Source organism: Hemiscyllium ocellatum, chromosome 20 (assembly GCF_020745735.1).
Source record: "Hemiscyllium ocellatum isolate sHemOce1 chromosome 20, sHemOce1.pat.X.cur, whole genome shotgun sequence".
NCBI lineage: Eukaryota > Metazoa > Chordata > Chondrichthyes > Orectolobiformes > Hemiscylliidae > Hemiscyllium > Hemiscyllium ocellatum.
In genome coordinates this window covers 41,005,737-41,024,892 of record NC_083420.1, presented here as the reverse complement: position 1 = coordinate 41,024,892, position 19,156 = coordinate 41,005,737, and the positions used below count along the sequence as shown (strand labels likewise).

The 19,156-nt window shown below is 38.8% G+C and overlaps 1 protein-coding gene across 1 annotated transcript in view; it reads right to left on the bottom strand.

Annotated features, from left to right (window-relative positions):
• The window catches only part of tmem184a (transmembrane protein 184a), a 51,704-nt gene that overhangs the window by 24,928 nt on the left and 7,620 nt on the right, over positions 1–19,156 (bottom strand). Inside the window, exons 2-3 of the mRNA XM_060840786.1 lie at positions 16,981–17,214; positions 9,406–9,571 (exon numbers count right to left, since the gene is read on the bottom strand). Of these exons, the coding sequence (XP_060696769.1) occupies positions 9,406–9,571; positions 16,981–17,214 (400 nt within the window). The remainder of the gene's footprint in view (positions 1–9,405; positions 9,572–16,980; positions 17,215–19,156) is intronic.

The following is a 19,156-nucleotide window of genomic DNA, read 5'->3' as shown; positions in this document are numbered from 1 at the left end:
TTACGCTATATATTTTAATGGAGATCTGAGAGCTCAGTTGGCTGGACAGCTGGTTTCTGATGTAGAGTGATGCCAACAGCATAGGTTCAATTCCCACAGTGGCTGAGGTTTCCTTGAAGGACTCTCCTCTCAACCTCACCCCTCACCTGAAATGTAGTGACCCACTCTCTCTCATGAGAAAGCAACCCTATGGTCTGTTAAGATTATGAAGAATTTACTTTTTTATACTTTAAATGGGTGGAATCCTGAAAGTTCAGTCTTAGTTGTAGGTATTCCCTCACCCCAAGTCAACAGGCATTGCAGGTAATCGATACTATTTATTACCTTTTTGGAATTCACCCATTATCCTACACATCTCCCCCACGCCCCCAGTTTTATCTGCTAAATCTTTCAGTCTATCCCTATAAAATCATAGTGTTTAACCATTAACATTTTACTGCTAAAACTTCTATCACTACCACTTACCCACCACTCAAGCTGTTTCTTTGCTCTTTTGTCAGGCCCATCTCCAGGAAGGTTAGAACATTTGTGGTTCATTTTTTTGCTGATAGGAAGGCACAATCTTAAACTAGTGAGACATATTATCTGCCACAACTGCTAGAACCAGGGCATAGCTGAAAATGTGTTGCTGGAAAAGCGCAGCAGGTCAGGCAGCATCCAAGGAACAGGAGATTCGACGTTTCGGGCATAAGCCCTTCTTCAGGAATGAGGAAAGTGTGTCCAGCAGGCTAAGATAAAAGGTAGGGAGGAGGGATTTGGGGGAGGGCGATGGAGATGCGATAGGTGGCAACTCCTTTGGTTGGGAGGAAGTGGAAGGATTGGAAAGAGAAGTTGTTCAGGGTGAGGACCAGTTCAGTCAGTCGAAGGACATACACCTGAAGGCACTGAAGAGGAGTCAATGAAGGGTAGACTCAGGAGGCAAACCACCAACATTTGAAAAGACAAGGGTCTGGCACTGTGGTAGATTACAGTAATTCACTTCATCTGGAAGACCATCAATGGGATCCAAAGAACATGGAACCTCTGTGAAACTCTAAACAGAAGCATGATGTGAAAAAAGTGCTTATGGAATACATCATGTTGTAGATTTGGATAGAAGCACTGACGGAATAAAAAGTGAAGCAAATCTGCCATACCTTGAGGTGGTCTTGCTTAAAGTCAAGAGTTCCAGGAAAACTGGAATAGAAGACTTCAACTGGCTAATCAAAGGGTTCCAGAGAACTAATCCTACAGTACATTAACCTCTTCAGCACAAGACACACTGTGTCAGGCTGGCTGCTGTCATGTTTGAACGTAAAGAAGGTTTAAGCTAAACTAAAGAATTGCTTGTTAAGGAACTTTCGCTGGAGCATTCTGATCTGCAGGCTGACTTGTCGAGTTAAGGAATTCAATGGAATAAGGAAACCTGCTGAGGTACACAGATTTGTAGGTGTAATGGAACACCCAGAATACTCTGTACTCCAGCACCTGGTAAATATAACTGGTGGAAAGAATGACAATAAGCCACTCAGACTGAAAGGAGGACGTCCAGGCAGGATGTCTCTTTATTCAAAAGGAGCAGGGCACCAGTCTCTGACCCCTGTTATATATCATTGGAGTTTTAAGTGGGACTGTGAAACAGAGACACAGCTATATCCATAGTCAGTGAAGAGCTGCTGAGATCAAATAGACTAGAGAGAGACTTCTTGAAAGTTGTTGGTCTCTGTGCTCCATTGAAACAGCATGTCTAGATCCAAGATCAGCTCCTTCATCAAGTCATCAGCAAGTGAGGCTATTCACAGGTCCCCCATGTTAGCACGCATCACTGATGATGTATTAGCGTAATAGGACTTGTTCATTATTCTACAGCAGCATGTTATCTCAGCTTAGCATGTAGGTTTCACCAAAGAACACAGGGAATGGAATACTTCAGAAATACAACTTTGGTACCAATGTCAACGTTAAGCAATTAAACACACTGCCTGATATGTAACATTCTTGTACATTCCAGATAGTTCCCTCCACCATTTGCAGTGGTGCCTTCAGCTGCCTAGACACTAAGCTATGGAATATCCTTTTCAGATCGCTAAACATCATTCTCCTTTTAGAAAGCACTCCTCAAAATAATTTTTGATCACCAGTTTAAATTTCTTCTTCTTGCATGATTCAAATTCAAATTTTGCCTGATAACATAGCTGTGAGGTACCTTGAGACTATGTTAAAGGAACAACATATCGTTGTAATACAAGTTGCTGTTATTCCCACAAATTGATCCATGCATCATATTCAACCCCAGCTGGAGTGGTGCACCCCTAACACTAGCCACGTCCCATGAAATTTATAATTTAGTCTGACTCATGGTATATATGTTATCTAAGCCCAAAGGAAGGAAATTGGAAATGTTAAATTCATTTAGTGCAAAAGCTTTACGTCTGCATTGAGTGTTACAACTATTCTTAGTCAGAATGGAGATTAAGTAATTCCCCCCTCAGTCATACTTGGGCATCACCTTTCTGCAAGTGACTGGAATTGCAAATATCTCGGTTTACTACACCTTGCTGCAGAAATTTATAATAAAAAAGGAGGATAATTTTATCCAGAGGTAGAGGAAAAGGGAATATCAGGGAGGTGCAAGATGATGGGGTTCTTCAAATTATTTGGAACTTAATTTTCTGCACTTACTAAAAATGATTACTGTTAATTCATGTTTTTTTTCTCCATGAAACAAGTCAATCAATCACAATCTGCACCAAAAACAGCACATCATGAAATTTCTATTCCATATAAAGACACCATGAGTTAATGAACTTTTTAAGCTGGATATAATAAATACAAACCTTTGCTTTTTCAATGTGCCTTTCCCTTCATCTCTTAACACAATAATTAAAATACATGTTGCAGGTTATTTGTTGTTTAACAGACCAAACGAAAATACAACAGGTGCATGTCAATGTATAATGCAAACACAAACCAAGCATTAGAAATCTAATCTCACTGGTGTGCGAAAGTAAGCTCCAACTGGTGATGTTTCCAATTACATCAACAAATATTTATGTGAAGCACGGGCAACATCACTTTACCCTCTGTTGTTTGTGAAGGTGTTGCATAAAAAGCCCCAACATTGATGTGATATTGATTCCCAGCACACACCTGAACACAGGAAACTTAGTACAGGTCGTTCTGCTATAATGTGACAGCTGTGTTCCTCTGCAACCTTGCACTATAGAAACTCACACTATGGAAAACTGCCATAGAAGATCTCTAAAAGAAATCTGCTATACCCATTCAGTAGAAAGTTTGCACTTAACAAATAATTTCCACAATGTATCAATTGCTTTATAGCCAATGCACACTGATGAAACATGTTATAGCAGAATGACTTGTACGATATTAGCAAAAATTTGAGCTCACCCAAACTTCTGCCAACTACAGGATATCTTAACTGACATCAAGTTCTGTTCACTCAGTACTCCTCTGATTGTTGACTTGCATTTGCACCTATGCACAAATTATAAGTTCTCAGTTTTTCATTTAATTCTTTCCAAGTTCTCACTCTCTCTTACTGCTACAATCCTCTGAGATCTGTGCTCCTCAGGTTTTGGTCTCTTGTGCATTCCTAGTTCCTTTCAATTCATTTCTTAGCCATGTCTTCTGCTGCCTAAGGCGTAAACTCTTTCTCTCTTCCTCCTCCTTTAAAAGCCTTTTAAAATCTATTGCTTCAGTTGTTCTGACACCACAGACCAGATCGGTATTCTGCAAACATTTACCTGGAGAGGGGAAGCTCTGATTCATATCATCTCCTTGCATTTACATCACCTTGCTTAATGTCCAACTTCTACATGGCAACCTGTGAAACACCCTGGGATAACTTAATGCATTAAAGGATCATTATAAATGCTTATTTTTATAGATATTGGTTTTATGCATTAACCAATCCCAAATAAACTTGGGGCAAAGAATGTGTGAAGGGGCAGGAAATTTGACTCTCCACCTTTCCTTCTCCATAAGGAATCTGAATTGTTTTTATATCATGCAATGACTGATTGATAAACAGAAATCTCAGATTAGTTGAGAGAATAGCCGCATCATCCACCTCTGAAAGATTGGTTGTACAGTGTACATGAAGGAAAATTAAATAGGAGATTCAACTTCCTTCTTTCCCTTCATTCCACTCCCTCAGCAAACAAACAGATCTCTGCCTCAATAATCTTTAATCTGCTCCTGCTACTATTTCGAGTCATTTTGATTTAATCTCCACTGTTGTTAAGCATGTAGGCAACTAAGCCCCTTCTAAAGTGACCTTATAAAGAGAACACTGCTGTAGTAAACAGCAAAACATTGTATGATCACCATGGGACTAATGAAGAGCATTAGTGCTGGATCCTAGCAGCTGGCTACAGAGAACAAATTACGTGACTGATTTTGGATTAATCTATTAAACCAAGAGAACAGCATTCAAATGTAATTGACATCTACAAATGATGAGCGATGTGTTATGCTGTGTTGTTTAGTTGGACTACTTTACATAAAAGTACTTTGAGGAGAAATACTGCCTTGCAAGGTCCATGTACTCTGTTCCTAAACAGAATGTCTATAAATGGAATCTTCCAAAACAGCTCTGCTCTGGGAAGAGTTGGGGAGGAAGTACAATGCTCCATGGAATGATTGTTTTCTTTATCATGTAGAAATTGCATAATTCTCCAGAGCTGGTCAGTGGAATAAATCTATTAATTATTGATCACTAAGCAATTTAGTAAAATATTACTACTTGAAAAATCAGCTTATTCTGAAAGTGTGTCATTAATTACTGTTACCTTATTGTAAGATCACTGATAGTACATTTGAAGACCTCCATTCACTGCAGTACTTTAAAGAGACAGTTAGCTTTGGTCAAAATAAGACACTCAAGCTTTGCTTTTGCAAATTCTGGCTCCATTTTAGCTTCTCAATCTGACACTGGAGGTAACATATTTCAAAATCCACAGATTGGGAAACATAACAGATGTACATTCATACATAATTCAAAGACAACCCTGGCAGTGGAAATCCAATCTTGCATGTCAGAAAGGAAACCCCAGACTCCAGAGATTCTAACTGATTCAGTAATTAAAATTTATAAAGCATTTATGCACCCAATTATCTCGAACAGTTAAATCAACACATCGGTAGCAAAGATTCACTTCTCTTGAGGTAAAGATGGGTCCCAGGAGATGGCCCTAATTAGAAAGTTTCTCTGCATATTTCAAGTCTTGTCTGAGCATAGAGTGTGATTCTGCCATTCATATATTGTTATAGTTAGTACTCATGTGCGTAGAATCCCAGGCCCATTCCTTTCCTCCTACATTAATGCCTCTCTTTGACCAACCTTGAAGGAACAAGACCTGGATTGAATTGCTTTGGGATACTGGCCTTCATCTTCCAGCTGCAAAACAGCTTGTCAAGCTAGTTATCTGGTCTTGCATCATCAAGACAAGCATTCATTCATCTAAGTGGCCTTAGATCAAATAATTAGTTAGATCATCCAGATCCTTTGATAACATTGGCCTTGAGAGGCCCCGACTTCATTTGACCCCTCACTGGTAGCCATGCTCTCAACCACCTAAGAAGCATGCTTTAGAATTTTCCACCACAAATTTCTCTGCCTCGCTCTTTTCTTTTCCAATGTACCTTAAAAACTACCCATCCAATACGGCCTTATTAGATGACAAATTAGTTTTGATAATACATTTGTGATGCCCATTGGGACATTTTATTGCATTAACGGTGTTACAAGAATGTAAGTTGTTGCACTAATGATAAAGTCTAGCATAATAAGTGAAGGCTGTAACTTTTAAATTTTGATTCCTTGACTATCCTGAGTCAGCGGAGTCAAATTGGAAGATCTAACAGTACCCCAATGACTCTGATGCATGCCAACTCATTTATAGTGCCACTATGGTAAACCATAGCAGCTTAAATCAATGGGTTTGTCTGATATCTTTGCTTGGAACACCATGTTGGATCATGCCTGAGACATGAAAGCAGAGAGTGACTGTTGTTTAACTATGTTAAAGTTTTGTATATTGTAACTTTTTTTGACCTTTCACGTTTAGCACTGTGCCTGCCATGGTTTCGAACAAAATGGCTGGCACGGCACTTAAGATTTTAGAAATAAGATCTTATATTTATAAAGTGCCTTCCAACCTCAGATATTCCAAAGTGCTTTAGTACTTCTGAACTGAGCCACTGTTGCAATGTGGATACCCTTAAATACACACTATATTTAACTTACGAAGGGATTTTGGCTTAACCAATGTTAATCCTTCAAATATGCAAAAATTGATCAAGTTATTATCATAATGCTGATCGTGGGAGCTTGCTGTGCAAATTGGTATTACACTTTGAGATTGATTAGAAATACTTTACAACCAAATGAAGTACTTTTGGAGCTCTGAACAGTAACACTGCAATACAATCTTCACACAGAGATGCTGAATACAGACGAGGATACACCGTTGGGTGTTTGTGTAAGATACACCCAAAAAGCAAACCTGCTCTTCCAGGTTAACCACCTTATGACTGAGTTAAATGTAATATGGAATCTGAACCTGTAGTCTGTGTCACACAAAGTTCATTATTTGTTTACCATTCAGTGAATGTCAGCAGTAAAAAGGAAAGCTACTTGTAATGCAAGCACAATGGCAAAAGATTTAGTGCATATGTGGCGTAATCTGCTTAAGGCATTAACTTTGGAGCAAATGGAGCTCAAATCCAGTTCATTCAATCCTTTTTGGATGCTTTTAAAGGGAAGTAAGATAAATATGATGAAAGGAATGAGATGCTGGTCAGGTGAAAGCAACAAGTTTCAATGACTTTCAAGCAACAGAAAGTTAGGAGTGGAAATATTCACTCTAGATTGCATTTGCTAATGCAATCCCTCAGATAATGTAGCAACTTCTGTTCATATGCAGCAAAACATGTTTAACATTCAGATTAGTGCTAATAAATGGCAAATAACATTCATGTCATAACTGCAACACAATGATGATTTCAAAGCATCTAACCACTCCTCTTGATATGCAATAGCATTGCCATCCTTGCATGACAATATTAAAAAAAGCAATTTTTAATCAACTTGTTCAGAGATGTTATGACACACTTTTCAAACTCTAACTTGAAATGAGGCCTCTTGACCCAGAAATAGGGACACTACTACTGTGGCTCAAGAGACCTACACAAACTTAACTAGATCAGCCACTTAACCACTGTCAGAAGGTACGTATTCTGCAGCTAGAAACTCATCTTCTGACTACCCAAAGTCTTAGACAAGGCACATGTCAGTAGTAGGAGAAAGTGAGGTCTGCAGATGCTGGAGATCAGAGCTGAAAATGTGTTGCTGGAAAAGCGCAGCAGGTCAGGCAGCATCCAAGGAATAGGAGATTCGACGTTTTGGGCACATGCCCTGCCTGAAACGTCGAATCTCCTGTTCCTTGGATGCTGCCTGACCTGCTGCGCTTTTCCAGCAACACATTTTCAGCACATGTCAGTAGTATAATGGAATATTCTCCACTTTCCCAGCTGAGTGCAACTCCATCAATAATGAAGATGCTTAACATGGTCCAGGGCAAACAACTTACTTGAATGACAGCCCATCTGTCACCATATAAATTTAATCCTTCCACTACTGGCCCATGGCAGCAGCAATGTTTGCAACTTGGAGAGCACTTTCCAAATCTGTGACCTTTACTGCCAAAAGCAAAACAGCTGGTAAATGGAAACAGCACCATCTCAAGTTCTTCTCCACCATTCCAACATGGAAACACATGACCATTACTCCTTCATTGCTGAGTCAAATCCTTAGTTTTTTTTCTAAATTTAACAGCACTACAAGTGTATAAGCACAAGTTTGCAGTAGTTAAAGGCGACCACTCACCACAATCATCTCACACCCAGTAAGGGATGGGCAATAAATGATGTACTTGCTAGCAAATGCACATATACCATGAATTAAAAAAATCATTTTTTAACAAAGCTGTACATGAAAAATCCTCAGTACAATAATAATTATACAAGTTACTGTTCTCTGATATCATCAAAACAATAACCTAGATACTTCTCTTATACTGTAACTTTCAGCAATAACCGACCATTAAACAAACTTAAAATCTTTCATTGAAAAAATAATCACTGCAGATGTTTACTTTGCAGTATCTTTGCTGGCTAAACAAAAGAAAACAGTTTCAGTAGTAATGTTTTGAAGATCTACCAATGCAAAGAGTTTAAAGAGATCTATTGGTTTCATAGAAGGCTTTTTCTGAATACTTGAAACGTTTGGAGATTTACAGCTATTTTCCATTGTTCATCCAGATGAAGAAAAAAAGAGAATGACTCTGTTCTTCGTGTTTAACATGTGAATCAAATATTTTTCATAACCTTCTCCAGGGTGGGGGTAGAAAGGATACAAAGTAGTTCTTAATCCTTTTGAAGAAACTGACAACACAAATATTCTCCAAAGGAATTTCAATATAAATAAACAGTGACTATATTTACCTCACCTTCCCTGTATTCAGCATAACAGTTTACAATTTACACAGCAAAAGTAATTACAACGAACATGCCAAAAAATTGGTACAACAAAGACAGAATCCAGGAAATGATTCTGCATGTTACAGGAGTCTTAATCCAACATTCTATGAATTAAAATGTTACCACAGCAAGTTTTAAAACAGGACACTGATAGCTATTTAAAGGGTGGCACTAGAAAAAGTGACCATAAAAGGCACCTGGTTTCAGTATTACCTCAATAGATTTGTCAACATCTTTCAACTGACTAATTCACAATGTGGTTGGCTCTTGACATTTTCTCAAGTGGGTTAGATTGGTGTTCAGTTGGAACAGTAATTTACGGGTATCAATTCTGGTTACACATATTCCTGATGATCTCATCACATGACTTCCTGCTTCTAACAGTCCCAACCCAACACTATTGTGAATTCATGCATATCCTTATGACCCACCCACTTTCCACATTTATTGTGGCAAACAGGTTCTCACTAAATATCAATAAAACAAAGAACTGTGGATGCTGGAGATCTGAAACAAAAACAAAAATCACTGGTGAAACTCAGCAGGTCTGGTAGCATCTGTGGGGTGAAAGCAGAGCTAATCTTTTGAGTCTAGTGATCTTTCTGTTCTGATGAATAGTCATTAACTCTGCTTTCTCCCCATAGATGCTGTCAGACCTGCTGAGTTTCACCAGCTATTTCTGTTTTTGTCTCCCCAAATTTGGCTGATGGGGGAGGAAAGAGACAAGAGAGGGGGTGAGATGCTCCAATAAATGATCAAAAGGTTATGACCACTAAGCATTATTATAATGGCTCTTTCTCAACAGCTTAAAATTTAACATATCAAAAATTGCTAATTTCCACTATCACAATGGTTACTCACCTTCGTAACAATCTCGCACAGAGTCAAAGTAAACATAGTACTGATCATTACTGATCAAAAGCAAGCTTAGCCAGGAGTCAAAGGCATAGATGGGAACGATGAAAAGGATTCGGAGAATATAGCGCTGTTCGTTGGGTGAGCTGTAGTGTCGGAGATGCTGATATATCTGTTGAGAGGTGAAATTTAAAATGCAAATTAAAAAAATCTTATTCTCCCTAATTTAAATCCAAATGATTCAAACCTGAGATCAAAAATCCCTCTATTGCTTATGAAAGCAGTTTGCCCTTTTTAGAGCATAGAAATAAGCATATTTTTCCATCGTCAACAGGCACTAACGTTCAACCCTCTTTGTTGAAGGCCACCTGACAACATCTTATTCAAATTGGTTTCTTTTATTCCAGGTTAGGACAATTAAACAAAGCAACATATTTGGCTGAGAGTGTGGTACTCTAGCCAGGTCAGAGCAGTGTTCAATTAAACATCTACTAACAATGTGTATAAACAAAAAAAAGCCAAGTTGGAAAAATATTCCATGGACAAGGAATTGCTTTTGAATACAACCTAGGTTATTATTGGAACAACTTAAACATTTGTGTCCTCACAGCAATACCTCACAACCAGTAATTAAGACATAACCTGGACTTTTCGATGTTGGCTCAGTGAAGAGTGTTAGCCAGATCATCAGAAATCTCACTTGAAAACAAGGCCAGCGATTTCAAATAAAAAAAATCCAGAGGGAAAATTAGGATTTCTTTTTCCCAAATGGCAGCAAAGGTTTAGAACGTGTGAGAAAAGGTGATTGGAGCAAATTCAATAACAACAGGAGGTCGTTTTTTTGAAAACTATTAAGAAAATGCCAGATTCTTGTGCAATGTCTTTGTAAATTTTGACACAGCAAAACATATAACTGAAAATATAATTTAGTGTAAAAGATTGATTTAACAATAACCATGCCTACCCTGTACAGATAATTTTATAATGTTTAGGTATTAAACTTAAGTGCAACTAATAGGAACACGAGTAGGCTGTTTGGCCCTTTCGAGCCTACTCACCTATTCAATAGGATCATGAGTCATCTGACATTCCTCACATCCACTTTCCTGCCATTTCCCCATAACCCCTAATTCCCCTACTGATCAAGAATCTAGCTCAGCATTAAATATAGACAAGGATTCTGCCCCCACAGCTCTCTGTGCAAAGGAGTTCCAAAGCAACCCTGAGAGATGAGTGTTGCTGAACTAGGAGACCTTGGAGTGCAGGTTCATAGTTCCTTGAAAGTGGAATCACAGGTAAACAGAGTGGTAAAGGCATTTGGTATGCTTGCCTTTATTGCTCAGTGCATTGAGTACAGGAGTTGGGAGGTCATGTTGCGGCTGTACTAGATATCGGTTAGACCACTTTTAAAATAATGCATTTAGTTCTGGTCTTCCTGCTAGGAAGGATGTTGTGAAACTTGAAAGGATGCAGAGAAGATTTACAAGGATGTTGCCTGGGTTGGAGGGTTTGAGCTCCAAGGAGAGGTTGAATAAGCTGGGGCTATTTTCTCTGGAGCATCAGAGGCTGAGGGGTGACTTTATAGAGGTTTATAAAATCATGAACGGCTTGGATAGGGTGAATAGCCAAGATCTTTTTGCTAGGTAGGGGAGTCCAAAACTTGAGGGCATAAGTTTAAAGTAAAGGGAAAGCACTAAAAGGGACCCAAGGGGCAACTTTTTCACACAGACGTGGTGTGCTTATGGAATGACCTGCCAGAGGATGTGATAGAGGCTGGTATAATTTTAACATTTAAAAAGGCATCTGGATGGGTACATGAATAGGAAGAGTTGAGAGGTATATGAACCAAATGCAGGCAACTGGGACTAGATTAATTCCGGAATCTAGTTGGCAAAGACGAATGGACCGAAGGGTTTGTTTCTGTTCTGCCCACTTAAGTAACCTATCAATCTCATCTGTAAACTGCAACCCTTTGCAATTTCCCTTTCCACCAACTTTTGTGGCATCTGCAAATTTGTATTTTTATCAATTTTAAATGTGCTTTTATCAAACAAAATTCGATACAACACAACTGACATTCATAGTGAATGTCATATTCAGGGCACTTTGCTATGCAGGACAGGCAATAATTGCATGCTTTCTGTAACATACATTGCCTGTCTCTGCGAGTGATTGATTAATGCATCCTGATCTGAACTTCAAATCTTATCTATGTGGCAAACAATGAAACACACACATCCCTGGAAAATACAGCCCCATGAGTTACTGTTTAATGCAGAAAACATATACAGAACCTTAGAAGACTTAGGAGTTCCCATCATTATCATCATGATACTGGAACAACAGGTTAATAATAATTTTTAGAAACACATTATTCAATTAAAATGATTGTCGTACAAAGTGTAGAATAGAAACTACTTTGGGGGGGTAGAAAAGACTTTGGGACCATGCCTTTAATTTCAAATCCCTACTTCTAATCTCCACAACCTTGCAATCACACAAAATCAACCAATTTTGGCATTTTGCACATTCACATTATTTCTCCACTGAATAGCCATGCCTTCAGTGGGCTAAGCCCAAAGCTCTTAAATTCAATCCCTGAACCTCTCTGCTTCATGGAGGGCATTTCTTGAAACTTCCCTCTGACCACCCCATTGGTCAGCTGGTCCTAAAATTTCTTTATGGGGCGTATGCCAAATTTAGTTCAGAGATGCTCCCAAAATGCTGTGGGATGTTTTCATGATGTCAAAGGTGCTATATACATACAGGTTGTTGCTGATAGCAAGCAGAGTAATCCAAAATAGAATGGTCTCAGGTTTGATTCTAAGGCTATGCTTAGTTCGCTCATTTAAGTGTAGCAGCCCTCCTCTCCTGAGATGGTTTATGCAAAACATTCATCAAGGAACAGCATCTAATACCTTTTAAGAGAACAGCCCTCTGATACTCACTTTTCACATGACAAAGTATTAAATGGAATCATGGGATATAATGCAACAAGAGAAGAATGGTTGGGCAGGGTACGAGGAGATTGGCCAGAGAAATGTGCTCAAACATAGGAAAGCAAGGTGTGGAAGACGAAATCAAATTGTTACAAATGCAGCATTTAGAATTTTAGGATGAGATAGAAATGAGGAAGCAAGAGGGTTACTGCATTCAATATTTTGAAAAAAAGCATTATCAAAGAAGTTTAATGTGACTGGATGTAGCCACATAACAAGCTAGGTACGTTGGAAGAACATTACAAAATTGCAATTAATACTGGAACATAAAAGCCCAGAGCAAATAACACTCCGTAACCAGGTTCCATTTACATCTACTTGCTAGCTTGTTCTCTTTGAAGTTCAAGAGAATATATTCTAAAATGAGTTGGCCCAAGGAGTCTTGGTAGGTGCATCATAACCCTTTGTTCCCGCTTCTTTAGGCAACAAGTGCTAGAATGGTCCTGCTGTTGACATTTACACATCATGATACCATTTTTTTCTTATACTTGCTTTTGCAGTGTATCACCTGACCCCCTTCCCGCTTTTTTTCATTGAATCACTCATTCCCACCACCATCACAAACCTTTATTTCCTCCCACTTTTCCCATACTAAGTTCCTGCTGATAGATCTCTAAATGTGAAGTTGGGGCCTATCGTTGGTTCACCCATGATTTTACTAAATAACAGAACAGGTTCGTAGGTAATTGGCTGACTCCTGCTCCTACTTCAAACTTGATTAGAAAGTGAAAAATACAAGATTATACAACTACTCACCAAACTGAAATACTGACTAACCCATTAATTTTCCAACAATTTCTATTTTCATTTCATATTTTCTGCTCATGCAGTATTTTGCTTCAGTTATAGAGTCATAGAGATGTACAGTATGGAAACAGACCCTTCAGTCCAACCTGTCCACGCTGACCAGATATCCCAAAACAATCTAGTCTCACCTGCCAGTACCTGGCCCATATCCCTCCAAACCCTTTCTATTCATATACCCATCCAAATGCCTCTCAACACTCCCTAGAGCCTTACCATTAAGTGTATAAGTCCTGCTAAGATTTGCTTTCCCAAAATACAGCACCTCACATTTATCTAAATTAAACTCCATCTGCCACTTCTCAGCCCATTGGCTCATCTGGTCAAGATCCTGTTGTAATCCGAGGTAACCCTCTTTGCTGTCCACTATATCTCCAATTTTGGTATCATCTGCAAACTTACTAACTGTACCTCTTATGCTCGCATCCAAATCATTTATGTAAATGACAAAATGTAGAGGACCCAGCACCAATCCTTGTGGCACTTCATTGGTCACAGGCCTCCAGTCTGAAAAACAACCCTCCACCACCACCCTCTGTCTTCTACCTTCAAGTCAATTCTGTATCGAAATGGCTAGTTCTCCCTGTATTCCATGAGAACTAAGCTTGCTAATCAGTCTCCCATGGGGAACCTTGTCGAAAGCCTTACTGAAGTCCATTTGGATCACATCTACTGCTCTGCCCTCATCAATCTTCTTTGTTACTTCTTCAAAAAACTCAGTCAAGTTTGTGAGACATGATTTCCCATGCAGAAAGCCATGTTGACTATCCCTAATCAGTCCTTGCCTTTCCAAATACATGTACATCCTGTCCCTCAGTCTTAGCACTATTGTCTCTTTGGTTGAGAAATCCTAAATTAGAATGATACAATGAGATTCATCCGGAGGTTCACTGATGATGTTACCTGGTATGGTGACAAAATATCTGAAAATGAACCTTCCAGCTCAGTAAACAAATCTACATCCAGAATGATATAATTCACATTGAGTTTCTGGTGGTAACATTAATAGGAATATGGATTTAAACTTCATCAAATATTCTAAGTGTACCTATTTGCATTTTTTGAAGATAAAAAATTTGAATGCCTTATTTTCTTAACTAAGCATTCCACAACTCCAACAGTGTAGATTCTTTGGAGAGCACAACACAGTGTCAGGTATGGTGTAGAATTGAGAAACAAATCTATGCTTGAAAGAAATTTGTATGGGTATTCTAATATCCCAGTACATGCAACAGTCCAGCAACCTTGGTCTAATATACATAGTCAAACATCAGCAGAAACTGAATTGCACGCATAACGTTGTTCTCTGGAGTCAAGACTGCAGGTAATTACTTTAGAGTTAAAATTGCAAAGTCAATAATTGGGCCAAAGCCAAATCAAACACTAGTATTGTTTAAAGCCATGCTAACAGTTCAGGTTCAAGGTGTGATGCTTAAATGTATCCCATCATACTACAAAAGGGAACTTTGCAATCATATAATGTTCTTCAGATTTCTAAATTTTTTCAAAACACTTTAGAACAGTAGCACTACCATAAGTACTATTTTAACCAGCTGTAATGTAGAAAACACAGTACTCAGATTGTTTTTTGGTATGACATTGCTGCATGCAATGAGGTCATCTGCAAATAATCAATAATGTTAGCCAGGATAGTAAGTAGGTTGTGGGAAGTGGTTTGTCGAATCTCGCCTATGTCAGGGAGTAGACAAGCTCTGGACAGACACCTCAAGCAAAAAGACAATACTCTCAACAATGGCAGTACTCCAACAGCATTGCACTGGAAATGTCAGCCTCGATTTCATACTCAAGGATCTGAAATGGGACACATGATCTTGAGGCAATAGTACCAGCACCACACTGTTGTCACAACCACAGGCAAAGCTTCACGTTCCAGCATTCTATGGGATAACACCATAAGCAAAAGATTTTGTAAACCCTAGCTACTTTCTTTCACCTGCAATCTTTAAGACTTCAAAACCTAATGATCATTTAATCACCAATTCACACTGAACATTTGTTGCTTGTAAACCATATTTACAGCAAGGCATGATAGCAGATGTTCTGGTACTAGTTTATTATGAAAATTCTGACCAGATTCCCAGTTTAGAACCAGTTTATGGTAAATGACCATTGGAGCTTTGTGAATGATTAACCGCCTGTTGCATATAAGGACTTTGGATCCATTTTAATTACTCAATGAAGTAATGAAGGTGCTTACTGTGAACATTTTAAAATTTAAGTGTAGCTTTTAAAATAAACAACCAGTACTTTCCCCTAATGCTGTTCTCCCTGAAAACAGCAATTATACACAGCACACATCATTCCATTAGCACCTCCTGCACTTCAAGTAGCCCATTTCTCTGTTCAGTCCAAGTTGTGAATGGTGCTAGTCAATCTAACACCTGGAGAACAGTCCATGCCCTCATTCACTTCCCAGCTAGAGGTCATGATTATGATCTGAGGAATGTAAAGCTACACCATCTGCTCTGTGGGAAAGACTGAAGCTAACGATCATAAATATAAAATGGCTATTTTATTAAATAGTTAATTTTATAAGTGGGAGAGATTTATCTCTTCAGAACAATTAAAATGAAATACCACATTAAATAGTTGAATTCAGTCATGTAGATGCACTTAAGGGAAAGCCAGATATACACAAGATTGAACATAATTAAAAGAAGAGGAATGAGAGGTTCTTGTGGAGTATAAATACAAGAACAGTTGGACAGTTTCAATGGTTTTAAATTCCATGATAAACAATCAACACACCAGAATTTAAATTATATGCTTTCAAAAGGTCTGTTCGACACTGCACCCCTTACATGATTTATTTATTCACCAACCTATGGGATGGGAACTGCATTGCTTGTATAAATCATTCATTTCAATTAATCATAGAGTCTTGGAGATGTACAACATGGAAACAGACCCTTTGGTCCAACTTGTCCATGCCGACCAGATATCCCAACCTAATCTAGTCCCACCTGCCAGCAACCAGCCCATATCCCTCCAAACCCTTCCTATTCATATACTCATCCAGATGCCTTTTAAATGTTGCAATTGTACTAGCCTCGACCACTTCCTCTGGCAGCTCATTCCATACACGTACCACCCTCTGTGTGAAAAATTGCCCCTCAGGTCTCTTTTATATCTTTCCCCTCTCTGACCAATAAAGGAAAGCATACCAAATGCCTTCTTCACTATCCTATCTACCTGCGATTCCACTTTCAAGGAGCTATGAACCTGGACTCTTTGTTCAGCAACACTCTCTAGGACCTTACCATTAAGTGTATAAGTCCTGCTAAGATTTGCTTTCTCAAATGCAGCACCTCACATTTACCTGTATTAAACTCCATCAGCTACTTCTCAGCCCATTGGCCTATCTGATGAAGATCCTGTTGCAATCTGAGATAATCTTCTTCGCTGTCCACTACACCTTCAATTTTGGGGTCATCTGCAATCTTACTAACTATACCTCTTATGCTCACATCCAAATCATTTATTTATGTAAATGATGAAAAGTAGTAGACCCAGCACTGATCCTTGTGGCACTACATTGGTCACAGGTCTACAGTCTGAAAAACAACCCTCCACCACCACCCTCCGTCTTCTACCTTTGAACCAGTTCTTGATGGACTGCAACAACTGAACAACAGGTTTAATGCTCTTGGCCCAGAGTTCCCTGGGAAGGTTGGTTTGTGATTTAGCATGGTCAAAGAAGCTGTGATTGGTGCTTAATGGTGCCACCTTTGCTCCTAATTCATATGTTCAATCTCACCTGGTGAAATGTCACAATCAGAGCTGCCCAAACAAATATCCCAGAGATTGCCTGTGCTGCTGGTGTCTCCAAGAAAAACCTTTGCTCCTCTGTACTTGAGTTTTTGACAGACAGCTCCAGGGACACGCTCAAATTCTTGGACTTGTTTGTACTTGCCACATGCAAAGCAGCAAATGTTGTGAGCAAGTTGACTGGAGTCACTCCTGCAAATGTTGGGCTTCCACTGTTGTTCATCTGTGTACATTGGGTAAAAGAAAAATCAATCCTGTATCAAACATTCATAAGGCCCTTTCAAATCAGAGACATTAAAATTACATAATTATAAAAACTTACATTAAGTAGTGCAATAAAATAACCAAGATGCATCAAAATTAGCGATTATGAGGAGGCAAAATTTGAAATTGAGCCAAACTTGGCCAAACAGGTAAATTTAAAGAAGAATGTAAAAGACGACAGACAGAAAGCGGAGGTATTTTCAGGTAAAAATTACAGAGCTTGGGTCCTAATTTGTTGAAAGTCTGGCTGTCAATGGTAGTGTTTAAAATCAGACAAGTGTTAGAGACTAGGATTAGAGGAATACAAAAGAACTCAGGTTGTAGTGCTAGAGTAAGTTAAGGAGACAGGGAAGTGCTGGCTGTGTAAAGTTTGCAAACCAAAATTATAATAACTAAGATATTACCAGACTAGAAATAAAAGTAGGTCAATCAGTGGCAGAAGTGATGGGTGAACAGGATTTAATGCGGAGCCAGAATGAGAGAAGTAAAGCTCTCAATGAGTTCAAGTTTATTGAAGGTGGGTGGTTACTTCCAGACTACTTACATGGAGTGCAGAATTTTGCTTGGTGCCATAATGATTCATTTTTGGCATTTCCCTTGCCAAAGTATCTCTAATCCTTAGTTCATGCTTTTAAAATTGAAAATACGCAGGGCAACCCATCAGTCCATGTGGCACTGAGTCATAGGCACCAGTAAAGAAAAAGTACGATTACCTAGCTTGAGTCGAACTTCAACTTCAATTATCATTAGATGAGGTAGATATGACAACAAGGTGACAACAATATTGAACAAGACTATAGTGCTTCCATTTTTAGATGTTTTCTCATCAACCTGTTCACAAATATTTTTACACACCTCTGGTGCAGTTGGGTCTTAAACCTCAGAGTTCGGGACACTATCACTGCACCATTGTTACACCTCACACCAAAGTCCAAAACGACAGGAGCACAAATATCACAAAGGCACGTAGGACGATAGGAGGTTACACATCAAGACCACCACCATATTTTTGTGGGTGTTAATATCAATATTGGGTGACCTGAAGAAAGTGCCCTCACCAAGGTATGGTGAAACTATAACATAGCTCAGAGATTCAAAAGATATCCCAGGCCTCAGACTGACTCAAGTGTTTATCAGGTTATTTCACATCCTAGATGATGAAACCTTCAAAAAACACTTCACATGCTTACTCAATGTAGTATGTAGAAGGGAATATGTGGCAGCAGGTTTAGTTCATTATTGGTTGGGATTTACAGGGGCTTGGCATTGGGTGTAACTTGGCTTCCAATCATTCCAATGACTTGAACTGAGGCCAAATATTCAGTTCAAAACATGTATCTACATTTTCCATGTCAGAATGGTAGCTTCAAAATCATTTCCTGAGCCAGAAAATTAGATTGTAACAGTATATTGCTTCAATATTTTCCAAGGTTTGACTGTAAACCTAGTGTGTTTGCTCAGTTTAGTTGTTCACATACAATTATATGCTGCAAGACTATTAAATGATGCAATCACCTCAGTTTTATTGTGCAATAACCCATTGTGATTTACCAGGAAATTGAGAGTTATTCGATGTAGAAATATTGTACACTGGCTCAGTGGGCAGCACTTTTATTGAAGAGTCAGAAGGTTGTTGTTCAAATTCTACTTCAGGGACTTAAGCACAAAATCAAAGCAGAGATTCTCACTTCATATTGTTGGAACTGCCATTTTTAGACAAGACCTAAAACCAAGGGCTTGTCTACACTCACATGTGGAAGTAAAACTTCTGTGGCACTATTTGAAACTCTTTCCATCATCCAATAATGAGGGGATATTAGATACTGAAAAGGTCAATCACAGTCTGAATTTCCTTTCAAACCAGTTTCACAATATGTTAGTTTTCAGTCACACAGTGTGGG